The sequence below is a fragment of the Lytechinus pictus genome, chromosome 3, assembly GCF_037042905.1.
Source record: "Lytechinus pictus isolate F3 Inbred chromosome 3, Lp3.0, whole genome shotgun sequence".
NCBI lineage: Eukaryota > Metazoa > Echinodermata > Echinoidea > Temnopleuroida > Toxopneustidae > Lytechinus > Lytechinus pictus.
The window spans coordinates 42,578,447-42,602,552 of NC_087247.1; the positions used below are offsets into that span (position 1 = coordinate 42,578,447).

The 24,106-nt window shown below is 33.8% G+C and overlaps 1 protein-coding gene across 6 annotated transcripts; it reads right to left on the reverse strand.

Moving 5' to 3' along the window:
* Positions 1–615: 615 nt before the first annotated feature.
* On the reverse strand, positions 616–22,231 carry LOC129255597 (MFS-type transporter SLC18B1-like). Of its 6 annotated transcripts, none has more exons than XM_064097102.1 (15): positions 22,211–22,231; positions 21,428–22,168; positions 19,390–19,816; positions 18,241–18,336; positions 16,470–16,543; positions 15,872–16,019; positions 14,564–14,632; positions 13,240–13,327; positions 12,348–12,490; positions 9,255–9,353; positions 8,066–8,157; positions 5,313–5,408; positions 4,729–4,803; positions 3,335–3,478; positions 616–1,541 (listed from the first exon to the last, which is right to left on the reverse strand). In XM_064097102.1, exons 3-15 carry the CDS (start codon positions 19,705–19,707, stop codon positions 1,289–1,291), a joined length of 1,695 nt encoding a protein of 564 aa, XP_063953172.1. In that variant the 5' UTR covers positions 19,708–19,816; positions 21,428–22,168; positions 22,211–22,231; the 3' UTR covers positions 616–1,288. The 6 variants fall into 6 exon arrangements, with proteins under 6 accessions (XP_063953172.1, XP_063953175.1, XP_063953173.1 ...); XM_064097105.1 differs by lacking the exon at positions 22,211–22,231 and adding an exon at positions 20,314–20,414 and having other exon boundaries at positions 21,428–22,132; XM_064097103.1 differs by lacking the exon at positions 22,211–22,231 and having other exon boundaries at positions 21,428–21,690; positions 21,991–22,110.
* Positions 22,232–24,106: the final 1,875 nt, after the last annotated feature.

Consider the following 24,106-nt stretch of genomic DNA (forward strand, 5'->3'; position numbering starts at 1 on the left):
CAAGCGTCTAAACTCACTCGACACTCCGTTTTGTTGACGATCAACCATGCATTAAGTCTTTTGTTACCGTGCGATAGCTTCTGTGGGAAACCGGTGAAAACACATTTATTTATGAAATTATGGAAAAACAAGCATTGTTTCGAGGGATCATAACTTTTTTACTTCTTGACCATTTTCTGTGATTAAGGTATCAAATAAAAGAGCAGATATTGAACTTTTTAGTCATGTGATTTTCTTTTTGAAATTCAGATACCCCCCGCCAAATGAGTTTTTGGCATCCTTTCTTCGAATTGTTTTTGCTCACTCATGCGTAAATGAGGAATAATCTAAGTAATACCAGATGAAAGAGGAGATTCTAAGCTTTGCATTGGTAGGTCATTTGTCTATTTTATTTATGATTAAGTTATGATAAATCATCGCTAAATCTTGGTTTTGTTTTTTCTGGGACACACTATATACTCTATTTTACATTGCTGTCATTTCATTTTGTGTATTCATTGTTAAATTCTATATATATATATATATATATATATATATGTAATACATATGTCCAACTCCCTATATGTGGACTGTGGCACCCTCCTTTAAATGATTTTTATATCGTTTTTTTTTTTTCTCCCTTTATCATGGCTTGAACAGTTCATGACGGAAAGTAAAAATTGAAAAAAAAGTGGGTAAAATGTACAAAAAGGTTGACAATTTAGAATTGCCCTTTATCAAACTTAGATCGAATAAAGGTGCCCTGTAATCATGACAAAAACATACAATCTTATGATTGATACCATTCATAGATCTTTGAAGAACCATGCTTTGAAGAGTTGTAATTGAAAACAAGATTGATTCAACCTTTGGTATTGAAATAGGGAAATAGTTCAATTAGATTTTGTGTATGCACAGAATAACAAATTTGGCAGCACAGTGATATAGTATCATTCTGTTCTCTCCATTTATGAATGGCAAGAGTTGTAAAAAAAAAACCTTTAAGATGGCAGGAATCAACTAATTTTGGAAAATATTAACCCTCTTTCAGCTGCTTAGGCACTGATTGTCTACACTCATTGCAGATTACAACAACACCTTCTAAACACACAGATTTGGCATACCAAATTATACAAAAAAATCAAGGAAATGGCAGTTTGCATTATTTCACTGATGACAAGTATCATGAATCGAGACTCTTCTAGAAGGAAGTCTCATTCAAGTGGATCATTATTCTTTTGAATCTGTCATTTGCGAAAAAAAATTCTAGACCTGCTTTAAGGTTGCTTTGAATAGACCTTAGATGTCTCTATGCATTGATGATAAGAGGTTCTTTATCAGAGAACCTATCAATCCAGGGACCATTCTCTCTACAACTCTCCAAGCTAACCATACAGTCATCTATATAGCTGTTTGTTGGGATGGTATGGGTGTCGGCATTGACAGAGACATTCTCACGGCAGACTGTGGAGACATGGTTGCCTTGTAACGACTCCGTGTCTGACAGGTTCTCATTCTCGTCTCTCTCTGGCTCTCCAAAATACCGCCATGGTTTCCTTCGTCTAGAAGGGAAGAGATATTGAAAGTACATTAACATCATGTTTAAATCATCTAAACTGTCACAGAGATCCAAGACTTGCTACTTGCCTTAATATTTTTGAAGTCATATGGTTAGGATTGGGGTTGCAATAGAGGGTTTTATTCTTCAGAATGATGTGTGATTTGAGGATAAGGCTTAATGTTGGGTTTAAGACTCAAAGGGAGGGGGTGAGGACACTGCCATTACAAGGTAGACATCAGTATTTGAGGAATTAAAAGGAAAACATAACATTTTTTAAACACTTATTTAAAAAATAAGGGTATTCTGAAACTTAAAATCAAAAGATGATCATTTGTTTAGGATCCACTTTCGAAGTGGATCCTACATGTATGTTATCAGATTATCAAGATATTCCACAAGAGCAGTTGTTGCAAGAAAAAATGTCTTGAATACCATAACTAATTAAAAAATGATCCTTTATTCACCAAGGTCGTATTTTCTATTGTTTGGATTTAATCATTCCCTACTATCTTTAATGTTTGTCACATTCTGATATCTACAATAGACACAAAATCACACATATTATTACTGTTGCTTGAATAAGAAGCCGCTTTAATAATCCAGTTCCAAGCAATAAAGTGCTTCAGAAAATCTCAGGCATTTGCAATGATAAAATAAAGGACAGTGATAGTGAGCACATGTGCAGGATAGATGAGCAATATGCTTTCTCAATTTGATCTGGTGGACAAGGTCTTTTACAAGTTAAATTGACTTAATTTGCCTACACCCCATGAGCAATTGATCTATATAATGATTGAAGATTGGCCAGATGAGCAATATGATCTGGGCCTCATAATACAAATCTCAATGATTGATTGTACAACTGATTCTATGACTGATTGACTGTACATTATGATCGATTGGAAATCTCATGATTACTCACTAAGCTTTGTCTAATGGGGCCCTGATTGGGTTGGAGTCAGAAGTATTGCTTATCAAGGACTCTGGCATTGACTTTACATTAACATTGCCTGGACCCAAGGACATAAAAAAGAACTGCCAATTGTGATTTTTGGCTACTTGCCATGTGAAGTTGCTATACCAATTACCTTTGTGCACTTTTTGCAATTGCCATAATGTGAAAAAGTAAGATTCTACATTTTCTAATTTAGAATGAATAATAATCCTGAATTATTCATATCTGATCTGTTAAGCTGTACCACCACTTTATATACTGAATGAAACAAACATAAATGCCTCTGATTGAAAAGCCTTTATAAAAATCAGAATCTGGCAAAGCAAAGTGGAATAATCTGATATATGTGAATTAAAAGAGTCTTCTTTGTAATATCATCTTAGTAGTCTAATGGCTTTAGATCAGACTGTTCAAGTCGAACTTGAGGTTTTGTCTCTGTTCCGAAGAGAAAGTGGCTTTTTTTTTTTCAAAGGCTTATGCTATGTGTATTTTGTTTTTTTGCCTGGAATTCAATTAAAAAAAATAATCACCCTTTTTCTTTTTGAAGAAATATCAACATCAAAATTACATTTCCAAATGGCTGTGTACAAAACTAGGTCAACTTTATGTTGCATTTTTTTTTTAATTGCCTAAAAATGCAATACATAATATATTACAGTATTTGTCATTTCGTGGACAACATCACTGACGAGTAGTCATTCATTAGCAGTTACCATGGAAACAATGCTTCTCACTTCTCAGCAATAAAAATCAAGGATTTCCCTGACATGGTCAGTGAATGATAACTAGTCAGCAATGTCAACAATCACAAAACCGTTTCCTAGACATCTCCCACTCACCCTTTTCCGCATTGGTACTCCCATAAACAGAATGCACTAAAGACGAGAACGACTGCAAAGCAAGATGCAGCAACGTAGGTAGATGCCCAGTTAAAACCAACATCATCCTTCAGTATGCCTCCTACTACAGGTCCCAAGAAACTCCTAAAACAGAGAAAATCAAAATCAAATAATGATATCAAGGAAGTGATTACATTGAATATCATCAAATGACTAATACCTCCATTGCTTTGGATCAATTTTAGGCTTAAAGAGTAATCACAGGGCCTAGTTTTCATAATAATTTTTATCAGAAACAGAAATTTGTCATCAGCCAATCAAATGCAATAACTTGCTTTGATAAAAGTAGATTGGTATAAAAAAGGATCCTTAACCCTATCTTAACTGGTCTATTTCGGACCAACATATACCTCAGATCTCGGCCGTTAATTGCCGCAAAAATTTGCACGCACGTAGAGCTGGGTGTAACCTGCAAGACTGTATAGTAAAATTTTCACAAAATTGCTTAAATTTTTTTATTAAATTAATTATGCAAATTAGCGTATGAAATTCGCCCCAATTTTGATTTTTTGTGTATGTTTTTGCCTTTAACTCAATTCATATAGCCAGTAGAATGCTTATTTTTGGTGAACATATAGATTTTTAAATTTCTAACAAAATCTACAAAAAAATTGCTAAAAAATAATTATTTTCCTATATATATATATTTTTTTAAATTCTTATGTATTTCTTTGTTTTTTTCAATGAACTTTGTCGGGGACCCTTTTGCGATCATAAATAACATAAAATAAATCTATCTAAACCAAGGAAAGTAAAAATAATCATACATTCATGATTTTTTGTTGAAAAACACAATTTGCATTGACTTTGTACATGTAATCATGTTTTTGAGCAATTTTGGGACTGACATGCGCTTACAAAATATTTAGAAACCGTAATTTCGAAACCGCGTACCCAGGCGTCGCAAATTTGGTCTCAAAAGATGCGCAAAACTTGAAAGTAAAAAGTCAGCGAGCAGCGCGGTCAAAAAAATGTGTGCGGCGGTGTAGCAGTGAAATTTGACCCCCCCCCACCCGTTTAATAAGGGTTAAATTTGAATCAGCCAAAATGAAGAGAAAAAGAAAACACAAGCACAAGAGACTGGAATATCATTTTGATTTTGTACTGAAGATATGTTTAAGAATTACACAAAATATTACATGCAATAAATTTTACACTTCACGTAGACATTTTGAATTTCCCATCAATTGTATACAATGCAACAAAATGTGAAATCTGGTAATTGTCAGAGCCCTATTAAAGTGCTAGATGAATGTGAGGCAGCAAAAATTGCCACATATATCTCATCTCACTTATTCAGCCGGATGAGATATAAAACAGATGAAATGACTCACCCTAATGAAAAACAGCCACTGAAAAATCCAGACACTAGACCATTGGTAGCCATATCATCTGGAAAGCCATACCATCTAAACATACAATAAAATAACAAATAATATACAGCCATACCAGCTAAACATACAATAAAATAAATTACATCATGATAGACACCAAAATATGACAAATCTATTTCATATATTGGGAAAGGGGTGGTAGGAGACTATCTTGAAAGATAAAGAAAAGTATCAGTGGACACAAATTTGAGCTTGTATTTATTTCTTTTCAGCAAAATATACAAACATAATTACAGAAGATATGAAAGTAATATATGCAGAAATGTCAATACACATAAATTGATTTAAAAATAATTGAGATGTTAGAGTATTTGCACAAATGGAATGACCCGTTAAAAATAGTTCTTTTACCAATATCAATCACTAATTTTCATAAATGCAACACCCCAACAGGATTTCATTCAATCAAACTAACATAGTATCTCATCAGGACTTATAAAAAGAATAATCTCCGAATGCAATTGTTACATTACAGATCTGGAAAACAAGATGTATTGATGGATGGAATGACAGGAAATGTTTACCTTGCAGATACCATCATATCAAGGAAGATTGGCATACAGGCACAGCCTATGGAGATACCACATATACTCAGGGATACTATTACAATCCATAGATAGCTGAAAATAAACACAAACAAAATGACAAAATAGATTACTACACAACATTTTACATCTGCTGTGGTGGAATACACATCTCTGAATAGTTTTAAAACTAACTTGTTAAATTCTTTGTAAGAGAAAACCAGTTTGTCCTAGAAGATATTTTTGTCAAATACTGACTTCCAGCATAATATGGTTTCTTTGTCTGGTAGTGGGAAGCAAAGTAAGTTAACTTAAAATGTCTACTACCAAGATATGCTTAAGAGGTATAAAAATACTGAGCATGTCTGTCTAGGTCATATAGACCAAGCATTATAAAATCACTCTGTAATACACATATTTATATCAGTTTTTTTTTTTGGGGGGGAAGGGGGTGCACATTACATGTATGATGAGCAACTGATCAAGTTTAAAACTTGATGTAGGATTGGAGGTCTGGTGTCCAAACACTTTATAATTTTGAAGCCTTCTTTTTTGTCTTTGGATTACACTAAAAATATGAATTCAATAGTTGTAATCATCTTCTATTTTGTTCTCTATAATATTTCCTAACAGTTTGTACTAAAAATTGATGAAACTTTGCTTTTTTCCAAATGACTTTCTAAAATTTATCGTCCGGACACACAACAACTGGGTATACATATGTGATAAGATTTGCAAATTAAAAACTATTTAAGTTGAAAATGGAATATGAAGTTCTCACAACATTCTTTGCTTGTCAATCATTTTTTTTTTTTTTTGCAAATGACCTGTAAATGTGTTTCCTTCAATGAGACTGAAGTTTTTTCAAGAATTCATTCAAGAACTTTCAAAAGCTCAAATTCTGAAGAATCATAACAAAGTGAGCTTAAATCTATATTATCCTTATTAGTTCCGTATATCTCTATGAAGGAAGCAAGAGGAGAGGGAGAATAAGAGAGGGGGAGAGGAACAACTGAGGGGGGTGGAAATTTTCCAAGTGTCGCTTGGCAATTTCCTCCACATCTTCTAAAGACTGCTACACAGACATTTTTCTGTGTAGCAGATTTTTATATATGACTGTACAGAACTTAGTTGAAAGCTTTTCTCTTATGACCAAATAAGCTAATTAAATTTATTAAGCAAACTTATTCCCTGATGGAGTTTTGATTTCCTACAAACAAATTTTATACAACGCAGCATCTTGCAAACCAATGGTTTGAAAATAATGTAAACAATAATCCTCCCAAAATAATAAAATCAGACCATAGTACAATTTGCTTTTCAATTTCTGTTTGCTACCTGTCTATTTGCTCAAGCAAGGGATTGTTGCATCACAATATCTATGCTGTAGAATCTAATATATGCTGCATTGTTCGTGTCAGTTATCATTATTATTTTTGCATTATTATATTTGTGTTTTTAATTGTTATGATAATGTATTAATCAAGGTAGTCGGCTTCGATAGGTCAACAGCTTTTCCGACCTCCTACATCTGCTATATTTCCTTTACATTTGTACTTTTTTCTTATTGCTTATATTGTTATTTGATTCTTTTACTTTTTGTTTTTGTATTATGCTTGTGCATGTGTTTGTATACAAATAATGCATGCAGCCGAGTGCATTAGTGGAAATGCAGAGCACGCGAGGTTTCTTTAGATAGGTGCCGCACTGTGCACGAGCCGCTGGCGGCGAGTGCCCAGTGTGCACCATCTGAAGAAACGGAGCTTTCTCTGCATTTACTTTTACGCAGGACAGAGCAAGTGCATTATTTGTTTTATAAAATAGCAACACAGAAACAAATTCTTAAAAAGTTACAGTACAGTTTTGCTGGACTTCTCCCGGGAATTCTACCGCACTGGTCTGCTTGAGCGTGCAATGTCAATTTTCGCTGCGCACCTTTTGCACTGCCGTGCAATGCACAAAAAAAGTTGGATGTCATGTGACGCGTATTGGCCAATCGCGATGCTTGAAATAATACACCTATTTTATAATATATTTTAAAAGAATGTCAGATAAATTAATTGAATTATTTTGCTTGGCTTTTAATCATTACTATGCATATTTCTTCCCAGGTTATATCTTCAAATTCAAATTCATTTATTTCACATATCTAAGAAACAAACAAGATACAGTACATCAAGATCAAATCAAATGATTCCATAATGATAGAGTAAAATAACAATGAAAATTGTAAAATTTGGACAAAATAACAAACACAACAAAAAACATAAGGTAATAAATTGGATGTGAGGGAGTAGCAAAAAGCCAACAGGCCTATCTAGGCTACTCCCAGATTAACATTCGTTACTATAAATCTTGCAATCAAAGTTTTTAGATTGCAAGTTTTTAAGGTTCATGCAATAAAATTGCTTTGTTTATTCAATGTATGACATGTGTTTATTGTTAGCAGAACTTTTTTTTTTAAATGTTCAAGAAAGGCTAAATTTTTCAAGATACAATTTTATTTTAGCCTTCTGATATGCAATCACAGACTTTGTATGATCAGTGTCCAAAGAAAAATAATAATAAAAAAACATTTCTAAATGGGGTAACTAAATCATGAGATGCAAAATTCAAATTTTTACCAAACTTATGCAAAAATAAATTTATAATGGTCACTAAACAATTTTTTTTTAAGATATCATAAATAATATTATTGAGTCTTTATCAAAGCTTTAGATAGGTTTAAACATAAAGAAAGAAAGCAGACTTACTTTGGTAGTTGCAGCAATGGAGAAGGACCAACCAATAAGAAGGAAGCACCCATCATAACAAAACCAATGATTGCCATTATACGTGTTCTTCCCTATGAAATCAAGAAATATTGAACAAAATTCTTCGATTCAATTCACATGCTCACACACCGATGTGTTTGCCAAAGTAATACACTTAAATTGAAAAGCATTCATCATCACGAAAAAAAAAAATATAAACCCTATGGTGCAAATCATAGTTAGACTAGATGACAATTTTCCCTGAACTCACAATGACGATTTGAAATAAAACTGTGTGATATTATACAAATAGCAAATAGGTATGAATGGTGCGAGATTTTGCACAAGGTGAAGAAAGATGCTCTCTATTCAACAAGGCATTAGCCGAGTTGAATAGAGTGTCTCTGTCTTACACCAAATGTGAAATGTCACATCATTGCACGAATAAGAATATTCGCTATTTGTGTTGTAAAACGCCTCAGCAGTTAGCAAAAATATGAACAATAATCGGTTTTACCTACTTAAATCTAAGAAAAGAAAGAAAAGAAAAATCCTTTCAAATGCGCAATCTGATCTGCAGCGGCAATGCGCATTTCAGCGAATAGGCCCGGCCCTTGGTGTATTGCATCTGCATTTACTAAGCGCATGCAATGCGATGAATCATATCTTAATTGTGACGTCACCTTTTCCTGACCCGTACATATGGACAGTGCGTTTTGGACAGTACGTGTGCAACGGTGTGAATGTTTGACATTCAGTCTCTCATTTGCTCGCGTAAAACAAGCTAAGTAGGCGTTGTACAACATAATATGTCTAAATATAACTAGTAATATAAATTATATCATCTAAAAAGTATGATTTGGAAACTTATATGCCAAAAAAATTAAGCTAATAATTGTAAGTATAAAAAATTATGAAAGCAAAAACATGACTGAATTAACACAAGACCCCCAAAAATTGCACATTATCAAACATCCCTGAAAACAAAACAAATAAAAATACAGTAGTACTTTATGAATTCTACATGTATAATAGAAATTACAATTGAAATTGTAATTGAATTTATAAGTACAATGAAAGGAATTATTCAAATATGACTAACCATTTCAGATACATATTCCGTTCCACTTCCCTCTTTTGTAATTAACTATTAAAGAGTTGAATCAAACAGACATTACAGTAACCTTACATATTTATCAGATAGGTAGCCCCACAGAGGCATGGTCAATGCATAGAGACCTCCGATTAGCAGGAATAATACACCAGCTACAGGTGTGCTCACACCAAACTGAAAGAGAGAAAGAGAAGGGGAAATTACAAGCACATTGAGAGTTAAATGATCAGGTATGTGGTATTATCATAGGTACTATTGTATTTCAGATATCAATCATTATGCATTTCGTCAGTTTTCCTTGACCCCTCCCATGGGTCAGGAATTTCATATAATATTTTTAGAGTAGAAATACATTTGAATGGCCTGTGCTTAATCTAGGTATTGAAGATGTCAATGAAAATGGAATAATGATACACAAATGTGAAGTGAAAGAAGAGTAAGAAGCAAAGAAATAAGCAAATAAAAAAATGGTAGCTTCCTTATGAGGCCAAACCTAAAATTGACAAATTTTATTTGTGGTTTCTCTGTAAAATATTGAACACTTGGAGATATGTTGATTTGTCCCAGACTTGTAAAGTGATTTAATAATATAGCCTACTGAGTAACTTGCCATCCTGTAACTGTCACACTGAATTAACTTAGATTCTCAACCTCAGAGGTCACCACGGAACTATAAAGCAAATGAACTGAGTAACCTGACAGTAATTGACACTGAACAATTCCAGACAAGATGCCTTAGGATAATCTCAACTTCCCTTTTAGACTAATTGATTGATTTGTATGCAGCAAGAATTGATGAAATTATCACTTTCCATTTGTGCTTTTGTTGGTTAAATTTCAAGGGACAAGAAACATGTACAAATATTTTTTTTCCTACTCTGGAGCAAAGAAAAATAATTGTTTGGCCTTTAAAATAAAATATGATCTTTAAGGGTTTTCAAGGTGGCGAGAATTATGGAAGTTTGCTGTAATCACCATGTATGTAGTCTTGAAAAGGACTACCAGTCTTTGTTTATCTTTCTTGGTTGTTTCAAACAACTAAGAAAGATTTACAAAGTCCTGAAAATAAAGTTTTCATCATAAATGGTTCTACACTATTGACATAACAGATGGACATAAATGTACATGTAATTCATTCATAATGGAAGCCATTGAAGCAATTGCATTTATCCGCAAATGCTCATCAAAGTAATGAAGTCCTGAAAATGGGCCTTGTTTTTCTTTTTTTTTCTATTTGTTACAAGCTTTGATAATGGAAAGTGAATAATTCTTTATCAATGGCACCTTGAAGCACATTCATTTTCAAACTATTCCTTATCATTACAACAGGAATATTCTACCTGTCACATACCATCGCAGTGAAAATAACTTATAGTGACTGGTAATAGTGGTATTTACATGAGAAAACAACCATGGAACATAGCATGTAAATCATTTTAATGATAAGATTTTGAAATACTCAAACAACAAACTAGTAAATCTATTATGACTAGATTACAACTAGAAGTTAGATAGCAGCAACTAAACTGGTTATTTTTATTTGATCAGGACTATAAAGTCAATGTGACCAACCATACACAATGTTATTTTGCTCAGCATCTAGCTACTGCTAGCCAGGCTACATTAAGAAAAAGTATGACAATTCAAACTAGGGGTAGCTAGCTATCGATGATGGGCATTTATCCATGTACTTGATCTAGATAATAGATCTTTCAAACTCAAGGTCACTATGATCTAGTTACAATATAAAAGACTCAAAACCGGATCCATTTCCAATATTTTCAACAACATCCTTTGTCATATTCGATGGTCAAGGATCAATAATAAAATGCACTAAAATAAATGTCAAAGTACAAGTACAATTCAAACAATTCTGGAAACCTAATTTAATTGTAAAAATAAACAAGTTCTAAAATCACATGTATGCATTATCCATTGAGAGTTCAATAAGAAAAATACAGGAATGCAGAATTTCATGCTGTAGTATCCACACAATTTTGTTTAGTCCATGACAAATCTAATACTCCTACAATGCAGAAAGGGGGGGGGGGGATCAGAACAAACAAGGGATATTTGGACAATTTTAGGACAAAATACCTTTTGCTCCACAATTCATTTATTTGTTATTGCCTGCTGCAATAACCATCATCTACCACTCATTTTTCTCTTTTGTGCCTAACCATGGGTAACAGGTAAAAATTTACAATAAAAAACTTTGGAAGTTTGCCAATAAACCTGTACCATGGTATGCTCTAAAATAGTCAACCCCCCCCCCCCCCTCCAACACGGAGACAGACAGAGACAAATACCCCCCCCCCAAAACAAAAAATAATAATAATAATAATAAAATAAATAAATAAAAATAACAACAACAACAAATAAACTAACATAAATCCAGAAGAAAAAAAGTCCAGCAGACTGGTAAAAACAGTCTATACAGTTTGAACATATCAGTTCCAAGAAGAGCATAAATGCCCCTCACCCACCCCCCTCCAAAAAAAAAAGAGAAAAAAAAACAATGATTCACACTACGGAAAGATTACTTGCGCATGTGCTCAACACATTTCTTTAATTTCCATCCAATCAAATAAGACATGTGCCTGTTCGTTTCAGTCATTCACTTTCTGTTGAGTTTTCTCTGAAAACAAAACACTGCCAGCCATGAGTCAGTAATAGTTACTTGTAGGCTCCTGCATTTCAGCTCAAAGTCATAATCAGCTATATAATAAACTAAAACTGACATCAGTACATGGAAAAGAAAAGTGACCTTGTGTCTGAGGTCTGTTTTTCCTTGTAACTAAGATGAATCCAGACTTTGTTCTTATGAACATATGATATATCCCTTTAATCTAACAGCCAAACTACACCCCCAACTTTTAATATTATGCTTGCTTAATATTTACTAAACCTCAAGTTAACAATAAAATTTGCAATATAACTGTTAGGCAGAACAGAGATGAAAATCAGCATTAAAAAATACCTGGGTACCCTCTTCTTTTTCCCCACCCCTCCACTTCTTCCAGCAAGTGCTGTTTCATTGGTTCTAAAAAAATAATATATTGTGGATGTTACACACATTTATAATCCAAGACCCATTATTCTAGGTTTTCAATTCTTTCTTTTGCACATGTAAGAAGAAAAAGAACTTGGAAACAATATTTGACTTACCGTTTCCAGATGTAAAGATAGAGTTGGATCAAGAAAGGTCATTGCACACGCGCTGATTATGAGAGCGAAAGCCATGGGCCATATAACAGGAATCATCATGAAGTTTAACAGGGATCCAGGCTTAGGTTTCACTTCACTTGGCTCTACAAGAATAAACATTAATCAAATTTTGTTAATACCCTTGCTCCTCTTCCTCATATGTACAGGTAGGACATGAAAACATAAGCAAAAACAATCATCATCAATGCCATTACCACCTCCTCCTCCTCCCCATCATCATCATCTCTATCATAATCTCTATCATCTCTATCATCTTGATTTTCGACATCACTGTCAACATCATCTGCATAAAACCCAAGTGATGATAAGAATAACCATGATGACAATAGCATTCCGCTTTTGAATAATACATTATACAACATGACAATGTCTCTTTGGTCTTTACAGATATCTGGGTGGGAATTTCTAATTTAAAATGGTATAAGGGCTCAGAAAAAATCAAATCAAGGATACCAATACCATATCAAGCTAAAATTATAAATTTACTATAATCATACATGCTTTTGTCGCTGAGTTCAGGCTCGCCTGCACAGGATTTCTTTTTAATTCTTCTTTCTTTGTTGACTTAAAGTCTATGCAATTAAGATTCTTTAAATTACATTGGTTTATACCAATAAACCAATGGCTGAACAAATACTTGGGTTCCCCAAATCTGAAAACAGCATTACAATAAATTGAAGGAAGAGAAAGCTACAATATGCCTCTAATATAATTTTTTTTACATTAATGTATGAATGGAATGGAAAAATACTGACATTCTCTCATAACAGTAAAAATAAAAATGTCTGTCTCTTGACTCATTTTGATATATATTAATATAATAAATTCTTACTGATATCTGGAATGATAAAGACGGTCATAAAAAGTACAAGAAGATCCAAAGCACCAAGAACAAGAAATGGAAGTTTGTAACCTCCAATCTGAAATGAGAAAAGAACACAATCTTATTTTTCTAAGAATATTAAGAAAAGAGAAATATGTTACCTGTCTGGAAAAGTACACTAATTACATTTATCATTATCAAAGTCATCCCATCTTTGTTACAGAATATTTACAGTAATTATCAGATATAATCAAATACATACATGTACAACAAATTATTTTTACAAAATTAATATGGCAGTATTCCCAATGAACAAGCTTTGTCAAATCAACAGTGTATCTAGTCACTAAGTGAATCTAAAAGGGATATACACATATGTAAAATAACCTTTCTATATCATTCATTATGAAACTCTAAGCTTCTTGATTGTTTTCAATGATGGTGTACTAGGCTTGCAAATCAATTCTTTTAATTAAATGTCAAAACTGATTATAAGCAAGGTCAAAATCTATCTATAATTAAGTATAGCATAGGATTTGAGAGGGAGTGATATTTTGTATTGTCGGCCTAGAGTTGGTGATGGTTCATCACAGTTGATAACAGAAAAGCCTTCAATTCAACAACAAACACTGACCTACATTGGTACAGGCTTTTGAATATTGTTGAATAGATACACAACTTTTGATATTTTGCCAATAGAAACTTTTGTTCAAAGTACAAAGATCTGTCAAATAAAGGAAGATAATTTATATAGCATGTGTTCAAAGTGATTTCCTTAAGCTGCATGTTCATACGTGCAATGTTCAAACCATTTTTCATCAATGCTGAATCTCCCTCATTCCAAGACATGTCACTCACGACCATGCTGGGCTTTGGCCAAGGAATTATAAAAGTTGTCAACTTAAAATATTGGAGTTTGCACAAAGATCACTATATTTTGGGTTCCATGTTTTACTATTTTAACATACGATGAGATGGTACCTAAACCTGAATACATCTCCACCTCTGAATAGGCTGGATGGTGCAATAAATAGATTTTTGCAAAAATAATTCAAACAAAACAATTGCATTTCCACTAAAAAATCAAAAAAAGAATCTTTAGATTTTACATTCTAATCAAGATTATTAACCAGATTAAAAATAGACATTGAAAAACTGGGCTGATGAAGATGGGGCTAATAGTTATCAATGGCAAATATAAAGGTTTTATTAAATACTAAACAGATTTTTGTATCTCTCTGTTGCATACTGCTTAAAGCAAAACAATTCATTTCAAACATTCTAATAACTGTTACATGTATATAACAAAACAAAATCAAATTCAGAACATTACCTTATAAAGAACCCCTCCTAATGCTGGCCCAAGCATTAGGCCTAGTCCTGAAAATGTCTCCAGAAATCCCTGTAAGATACACATTAATAAAATTAGCACTGGCCCAAATGCATGCAGAATGATAGAACAGATGGTTGCCATTGTTAATAACTTTACATGTATTTTTTTTTTTTTTTTTTTTGCAGTTGATGTAAAAATTATTTGCATATCGACTAATAAATAAATTTATTACTTCACATCAACTATAATTCAAAGAAATTATATCATATTTAACAATGAAAAAATGTTCAAAGATATTTACATTGTTAGCCACATATGAAACAGATGGGATTCAGATATTACTTTCCTAACACACCAAGAAATACATTGAATATCATGATAAATTTAAGGGTTTTGGGAAAACTAAGAACCAATGGTATGTAGAAAACAACTGGGAGCCACATTAAGGGATTTCTTGTGAATAAAGTAAGTGACTAATTAGGCAACACATTAGATAGAAGTACATGTATCTCCTCCAAATATTTTAAACCATCAACTACTTTTCAAAATATCATTTATTCAAAATTTGGCTGTCTCAAATCAAAATATTCCAATGGTTGTACTACCGTATATCCTAAATATAAGCCTAATCTTTTCTGCTTTGATTACAGTATCTAGGGAAATGACTCTAATTGGAAGTACATGTAATTTGCTTGTTTTCTAAATATTTAGATAGTGTAATAATAGCACAGATAGTTCCCCTAAAAAGGTTATTCAGAAACACAAACATATCTTGTCTCAGTTGAATCATTACTGACCACTGCAAAGTTCCTACTTCAGTGATTCATGACAGGGCATGAAAAAATGATCTTTTTTAAGATATGACAAAACACATACAGTACATCAGATAAATTCAGAATCTAAATTATTATAACTTTTTATGAATATCAACAATCCTAGTAAAAGGTAAATTGTTTTGTGTTTCAGTATAGATTTACAAAATCATTGTCTAATAATATTTAGCAAAACACATTACAATGTGGTACATGTAGAAATAAAAATGTGTACAAAGGAAATTTAATATCAAGTTGATTGGAATGGACACACAATAATTGCCTTTTTTAAATTCATCTATTACTTCTTCCAACATGCTTTCCTTGAAATGGTAACAAATCACATTTCTGGCATTATGATCCTTTAAAAAGGAAATGTTGCATGCTGTACAGGGTTTCTGAGAGGAAAAATGATATTTACATTATAAAGCAACATGTTTTCAGGATATAGCAATAGTGAGAGTGAGGTTTCAAGGGAAAATAATAGATCACTTACAGTCATCTGGGCAACATTGTCAGGAAACACTGTAGCTGTTATTGTCATGCCAGCAGTGACAGAAGCTGATGCTCCAAGGGATTCTACACTCCTCAGTAGAAAACAGTACACAATGAAAGTATTGGTATCCTCTATCCCATCTAAGACTCTGGAAAATAAAGACAAGGTACAGAATTTTAAACTTTACTCATTATCAATATGATTGACTGAATGTTACTTTTTCAAACCATGGCAAATATAAAAATCATAAAATAAGATGAAAGAGATGAGCTCGAAAAATCTAATGAAGAAGAAAAAGAATGAATGGAAGAAAAATAAACTCAAAATATAGAAGAGGAAGAAAATTAAAGAGAAGAAAGGAGGAGGGGGGTAAAAAGAAGAGCAAGAACAAAAAGAAGTAACAGAATGGAGAAGAGGAGGAACAAGAACAAGAGGAAATAAAGAAGGTGAGGGAGACGAAACTGGAGCAAGGACAAGCAACAAGAACAGCAAAAAAGGAAACAGAAAGAAAATGAAGAAATAATGAAAAAAGCTAGATTGTAAAAAAAAAATAATAACTTATTAACTGAAATTAATATAGAATTAAAATGATATTTACCCAAATAGGAGATTGCATCCAGCTCCAAGAAAAGTTCCACTAAAAAATAAAAATCTTGGGCCTAGAACAGTAATCTACAATGAAAAAAAAAGAAAAGAAAATAGTGTAAAGTTATTGTATTTTATATTTACGAATAACACAATTAACATCACCATTTTAGTGTTAAAAAAAAATCAATTATCAACTTATAAATCAACAATTCAAGCCACTTTTGTAAGGTGACAAACGAAAAAGAGAACAAAGAACTTGCATGACATTATCCCCCCTTCCCCCCTCCAAAAAAAAAAAAATCCACTGCCCTTTCAAGGTTGGTATAATGATTACCAAATATGGACAGGCAATATAATATCATCATACAGTGCAACTGCAACAGGTTTCAAAATGGTAAAAAGATAATTGAACTTCGTTTGTAAATACTTATAAAAAATGTGGAAAATGTGATTATTAGGATCTTAGGGTGTTCTGAGATCGAAGCAATATGATTTGTTAAGGTTCAATTTCAAGAGTTCTTTTTAGAATGAAAGCCGCCCCAAAAAACACTCAAACTATTTAAACTAACAAACAAGCTAATATCTAAATAAACAAAACAAAACAGAGAAATGTATCAATTTTTATATTTTCTCATTACAGAGAGAAAATACAAGTAAAGCAAATAAACTACATGTAACCCTATTACAGTAGGTAAAACACTTTATTGAACCTCATGAGTTACATTTCTTATCCCAGTGAAAAGTCATCTTTAGGAATAGGATATCCTCATACCATCTGTAAACATGTGTTTAAATATTTTTTTACCCAACCCACTGAAAATTTGTAAACTTCAATCAATCACCATATTGACTATTAATTCATGGGCATAAACATTATTTTTTCCTCACTCAATTCATATTACTCATTGGACTGATGATGGGGGGGGGGGGATAAGATAAAGTTTGCAAGTCCACAAACTTGTAGCTCTCATTGTCTCAAACAGAGTGGTTTGAATTGCTTTTTTTTATCTTAAGCCATTGCATATAATCTGGGGAGAAAGGTTGCAAAAGTATCAAGGACAGTACAGCCTGAAGTTTATTGGCTCTACTTTAGTAAATTAACATATGTGCATACATAGGTACATTTACATGCTGCTATTAGGAAAAGAATTTAAAAAGATCAAAAGTTTTAGGTATAGCAATTTAGCAGATTTCAAGTATATGCTACAAACAAGATAATCTCACTGCATAATATGTATAGGCCTAGCACTTTATGTATAGGCCTAGCACTTTCCATACCAGCAAAATTCTTTTTTGGTATTGAAACTACATGTAGATATATGTACCAATGTGCGTAAATTACCTAATTTCCCTAATGAGCTCTATAACATTCTCTAGAAACAACAAACGATTATATCATTTTGAAAAGGAATAGCAAATGTGTGACATTATGAGCTACCTAATAAGCAAATCATCAGCAAAATGTAAATGTTATTTAGGCCTATTTTTTTTTACTTATAAGGACAAAGACAATGTTCATTACATTTTATTTTGATGAAAATTTCAGTTGCACAATGCACATGCTCAATTTTTTTCTCTATTCATAAGGGGATTTGGCCAACTAGAATAAAAGCTATGAAGCCCCCTCCCTCCACATTTCTTTACATCTGAGATTTCATTGTATTATCAAACCACAGCAGTGTATTCAGGCTGTCAAATTTCAATGGAAGTTGACAGTCAACAAACTATCAATCAAAGTATTTCAAAATATATGTTTGACTGTCAACATCTAACGTACTCACATATTTGCCGATTATTGGTGATGCAATAAAGCTGATCAGTGCATAAACACCAAACACAAGGCCACTCACTGTAGTTGAGACTCCTTTCTTTTTTGCCTGCACAAAATCATAAATCCATAATCTTACAAGCATTGGCATGGGATCTAGGGTAACCTTGAATTCATGGTACATGTTACATCCACATTATTTCAAAAGGAAATTATGTACAGCACTTATCCTTCTTAGGTGAAGTCTGCTTCCTATTAATCCTGAAGATTTATGCAAAAATTGGTAGTGTGTGTGGACAAGGTTAAAGAGCAGGTGCCAATTATTATATTATATGGTAAGTACATGTACATGTATGTAAACACAGGTATGGATCTACATGTAACTGCTGTTGCATTTCCTCAGTAGTGACTAGTGAAGGTAAATTTGAGTACAAGTTTGCAGAACTTTGATAAAAAATATTATCAGTTTGCATATATACACAGGAAAACTTAGTATGATTATGAGGCACAACTAAAAAATCACTTTTATCTTCTGTAGGCCTACATGTGTTGCATTAGGCTATGCTACTTGCATAATTACAAATTAAATGAAATTAATTTTTCCAAACAGAACTTTTATAAACATGGAAGACAAACAATATCTTCAACAATCAATCATTGAACTTTTGTACACATTTACTTTCTAAAAATGACATTGAAATAATATGCCAATAACCGACTCAAACACTTATTAAGGTTAAACACTTATTAAGGTCTGAAACACATGAGAAAGAACTGATTAAAAAATTACTAAAAGACTTAGAAGAGCTAGTTATGTTCAGCCTCATCTCTACTCAATAAATTAAGTATAATAATAAACAATGCCTACTATTTGAAATAAAATATATTGACTGTGAATATAGTAGGCCTAAAGGTAAATCTTTATTTTTTCCTTGTACCTTGTAGTCATTTTCCCCAGTAATATATATCACAAGTCCATTTTCAAATGTGTATGGTATGACATATCAAGTGCATTCATCACAAATCATCTGTATTTTGTTCTCAATGCACATACAGTATGTTTTGGTTATTCTATGTACCGTACTTTCTTTAGAAATAAAATTTGAAATTAAATTAAATGCACATAGATCTACATGTAACAGCTACAGGCTATTTTCATTACCTCAATTGGATAAAATGGAGCTAGTACAGAGTACAGCATCAGATCTGTTGTGAGCACAAATGCAAAGCCAGCAAACGTGAGCTTCTGATGACGTGTGTAGCGTTTGGGCTTCTCCTTTTGGTCAACATTATCATCACTTGAGTTTGATTCCTTTTCCCCATTTTCAACATCATCTTTCACAATCAAAGGTTCTTCATTTTCATTTTCCAGGAACGTCCTCTCAGGATTCTCGTCCAAACATGTATGGGAAATTGATGGAATAGATTCCTCTGTTCTTACACAAATATCCTTAGAATTGTTACTATTGTGATTCTCCATTTTTTGTTGATTGACACCACTGGCTGCCTGTCCATCAATTCCGAATCATCCAATTCCAAGAAATTTGTTTTGGGGACTGGGATGAGGTCAAGCCCAACAATTTTTTGCGCTGTAGATAAAGTTAGTACCAGTACATATATTATATTACATGTATGAATTCCAAAAATGCCTCCAAATTCATGAAATTCTGAAAGATAGAGTAGAAGTAGAAGTTGCAGAACATAAGGCCTAATACTACTGGTGTAAAATTTTAAATAAATATATTTCAAAAAATGTATTAGGGTTTAATGTTAGGTTTTTTTTTTTAATGTTACAATTTTTCTACTAGCATGACTAGACTAGACAGCTGGCAGCCGTCTGTTTTGAGGAGTTTTTTAACATTTTTTTATAAATTTCTCCTCGTACACAGACGGCTCGCTATCGCACAGCCACCATTAAGGGATTAATAATGCAAAATCCCCCGACGGGGCTCATCGATTTTTGTCTTTATTTCATAAAAATATATAAAAAGAACTGTACCAAAATAAAGATTATTATTCCGTTTTGGCCTGAAATGCACCAAAACGGGGAAAAATAAACTTAAAAGGGGAAAGAACAGTGACTTACTTCAGCTGTCGCGCAACTTCACTTTTATGTTTTATCCGAACTTAATACATAAACATCTGGCCATTGAGTCCCCTGTACAGATCGCGCTAGAACTTAGGTCTCTGTATTTGGTGAATGGAGCCAACGGAGTTCAGCGGAACAAACATAACAGAGACCGAAGCTTTTGGTCTAGACTAGACTAGATCTAACCCAGGGAGCTCCGTGGGCCAGAGCCCAGAAGTCGACCGTGCAAAACGAGGGAGACACTGGGGTAGATTGGGGTCTCAATAGTAATCTTAATAAAATGTGGAAACAGAAATTATGCACTTACCACAATCATGAATCATGGTCTATCGTGACACACAAATCCTGACATCGAGGCACAGACTGGAAAACGAAAAGTTCTGTTGCGATACCTCTCCTTCTTTCAAAATTCAAAACAAAATGACCGATCGAGACCGAGGCTACATTTTGTTTTTTTGAGGTTCCAGTCGCAGTCTGTGCCTCGATGTCAGGATTTGTGTGTCACGATAGACCTTCATCCATCGTGGTAAGTGTATAAATTTGTTTCCACATTTTATTAAGATTAATATTGAGACCCCAATCTACCCCAGTCCCGTGTCTCCCTCGTTTTGCACGGTCGACTCCTGGGCTCCGGCCCACTTTGCGGGCCGGAGCTCCCTGGGTTAGACTTGATGTAGACTGTTACAATACATGTAGATTTATACATTTTTAGTCTACAATGTTGTAGATTAATCTAAATCATTTATTAGATCCATCGTCTAGATCAACTAAGTATGTAAATACTAATGTAACTAGGTCTAGGCCTAGTACAGGGGAGCGTTTCATGAAAGGACTTGTCAGACGTTTTATCCGACAAGTCCCAATATCCGACAGTTGCCATAGTAACAGTGATTCTTAGCCAATCAACATCAAGGAAAGATGTCAGATCTGACAACTTGTCGGACAAAAATGTTGATGAAACACTCCCCTGCCAGGGGCCCTGGTCTATCTCTTTTTTTTTGCACTCACTGTTTTTAATAAATCTGTAAATAACGTTTAATACTAATACTAATAGAGCGATAATATGTAGACTGCCTGACTGTAGTCTGACTTTGTAGATTATTATAGTTACCGGTTCCTACTCTCTCTGCCTCTGGATCCGCTTGAGAAATGACTTCCAAATCAGCCGATACCAAATACCACACCGGTGTCATGAAGGAGATGTTTATCTTTCCACAGTATTGCGAAATAGGAACGAATTGAGTGGCAATTCCAAATTCGGATTCCAATGACTGTGTTTGCGACTGTTTGCGACGTGCCGGGCCGCGACGGCCGGGCAATGTTTGTCAGCTTGTCCTTGTCGATTGTCCTGATCCTGGTGGATAACAAGTCAAGCTACAAAAAAGTACAAGTTTTACACTCACGGAATGTCAAGGAAAATCCCAAATTAGCTCTAAGTTTGAATCGCCACAGCAGCAGAATTCCTGCCAATTATATGGCCATTTGGGCATTTGCCATGTTTGCGCTACAACTTTACTAATACTAATACTAGACCAAAAGCTTCAGTCTCTGTATTTTGGTTGTTCCGCTGAACTACGTTGGCTCCACTAAAATGGGGGTTACAGTAAAATGTCAGAAATTGTTGAATAAAGCCCCAGAAACGACTGTCTACAACTTTACAAGCTGCAGCATCACGGCATTTACTGTCATGTCGTCGCTCGGCACATGCACACAGCACAGCTAGCTCGCGATCGCTCGCAGGTTTGTGCAGACACCAAGCTTCAAGGTGCCGGTGGTGAGACACAGACCGGACCCGTGAGACACGGGGCTGCGCTAGGGGCTCAGACTGGCTTGGACCCGACCGGCAATTCGCCTGGTACTAAGATTCGCCTCGCCCATATCCGCGCGGTGGCGCTTGTATGGAACGCTATATTGTGTGGGTGAAATTCATAGAGATGTATTAGTATGGCGAAATCTGATCATCAGAGGCGTCGTACCAAATTTAATTGGCGAAAAAAATTGCAGATTGTTTTTTAATTAATACTTATTTTTCAATACCAAATAATGTACCGATAAATTTTCAAATTGGCTGAACATATGCAGTCGCTGATGTAAATAATCGTAAGTATGATGGGGACCACCGTGCTCAATCGACTGAGTCTAGTCTGCCAAGGGGGGGGGGGGGGGGGGGGGGGCGGGGCGCGGGTGCGCTCGGGGGAACCATGCAACAAAAGGTCCCAGCTGTAGCGCCCCTCGAAGATTTAAAAATGCCCAGCATTTTGGATGGATCTCCTTTATGGAGCAAAGTTGCCCATGTAAAGGGCCTGTCCTTTCACGATTTTTTTACACAACCCTATAGTCCGATTCATAGTCATACAAAGGAAATAAAATTAAATATATTTATAGCAAGAAGAATAGCAAAATTATTTTGTCTATTAATATAGATAATAATAATTTAAAAAATAATTGAAAGTCTTTACAGTCCTTACATGCATTAATGCACATTATGTTCAAGGGCCGCGGGTTTTCAGCGGAGGAGGTTGTCTGATCCAGAGGCGTCGATCCTGGGGGGCAGGGGGCAATCGCCCCACCAACGAAAATATTGCCAAGTGCAAAAAGAAGTTACACAGAAATTGGCAAATAAACCAAATTTATAAAATTTGTTTTTTACTTTAATAGTACAATACAAAATTATGATTTTCCGCGCGCTCCGCGGAGGAATTGTTTTCATCTATATCATTGGAACTTTTTTAGGCATTCTATTCTGCCAATGACTAAACAAGAAAATGGCAAACGTCTTTTTTTATAGGCAGATCCAGGTGAGTTATGTGTATAACTAAGTTGATTTTTTTTTAAATACTTAAATTTCCCGTTTTCGTGACAGTTTTATGATTTTATCATAATTTTCGGCAATTTGCGCTCGCATTGTTAGAATAAATGTACCCATGCATCCTATTCATAATTTAAAAAGTGCTTAAAAGTCCAGTTTTCAGGTCTTAATTTCGCGCTCTCATAATGCTTATTAGATATATATATGATTGATTGATTGATTGATTTTATTTGTCAGGTAACTATGAACAAGTACAAGAAAATATTAATAGAAGTGTATACCTTGACAGGATTGCCCATGAAAGCCGAGATGGCTTATTTCCAATGGGGTCCTTACATCAGTAATTGAAGACAATGTACATCTATGAAAAAACACCTATAGAAATCTACAAACTACATCAATTAAATCTAGACCACTAAATTAACACGATGAATTGTAAAACTTAATACATAAAAAGACAAAAACAAATAAGTTTGCCATGAAAAACATTTACGCAGTCAACAAAATATGATTAAAATAATTGTAAAACAGGTTGAGTAAACGATCATTACTTCTAAGTTACATATAAGAATCATACTAATAATCAGTTTTTAAGTAGCGCTAAATGCATTGTAACTAATACAAGATTCATGAATCGTAAAACCTAAGATATGAAAAAGTACAAATAAGTTTGACATCAAACTTTCATATAAATATAATAACATATCCATGAATTTCTAATAATTTCATTGTCCCTTTTTCAGAATGGAATATCGACGAGTTCGTCTCGAGTTTAGGAAGAGGATAATGAAGGTAATCATTATTTTGTGTATATTATGACAAAATGTCCTTAAAATGTCCCGAGCCTTGGTAAAAGATAATAATAAAAAAAAGTCAGCTTGTGCTTCGCGCTTGCACCGACCATAACCACTTCACAATTCACCTATACAGTGCTTGAAATAATGCTTAAATTGAGCCTTCTTCAGATCGGAGTATAATTTT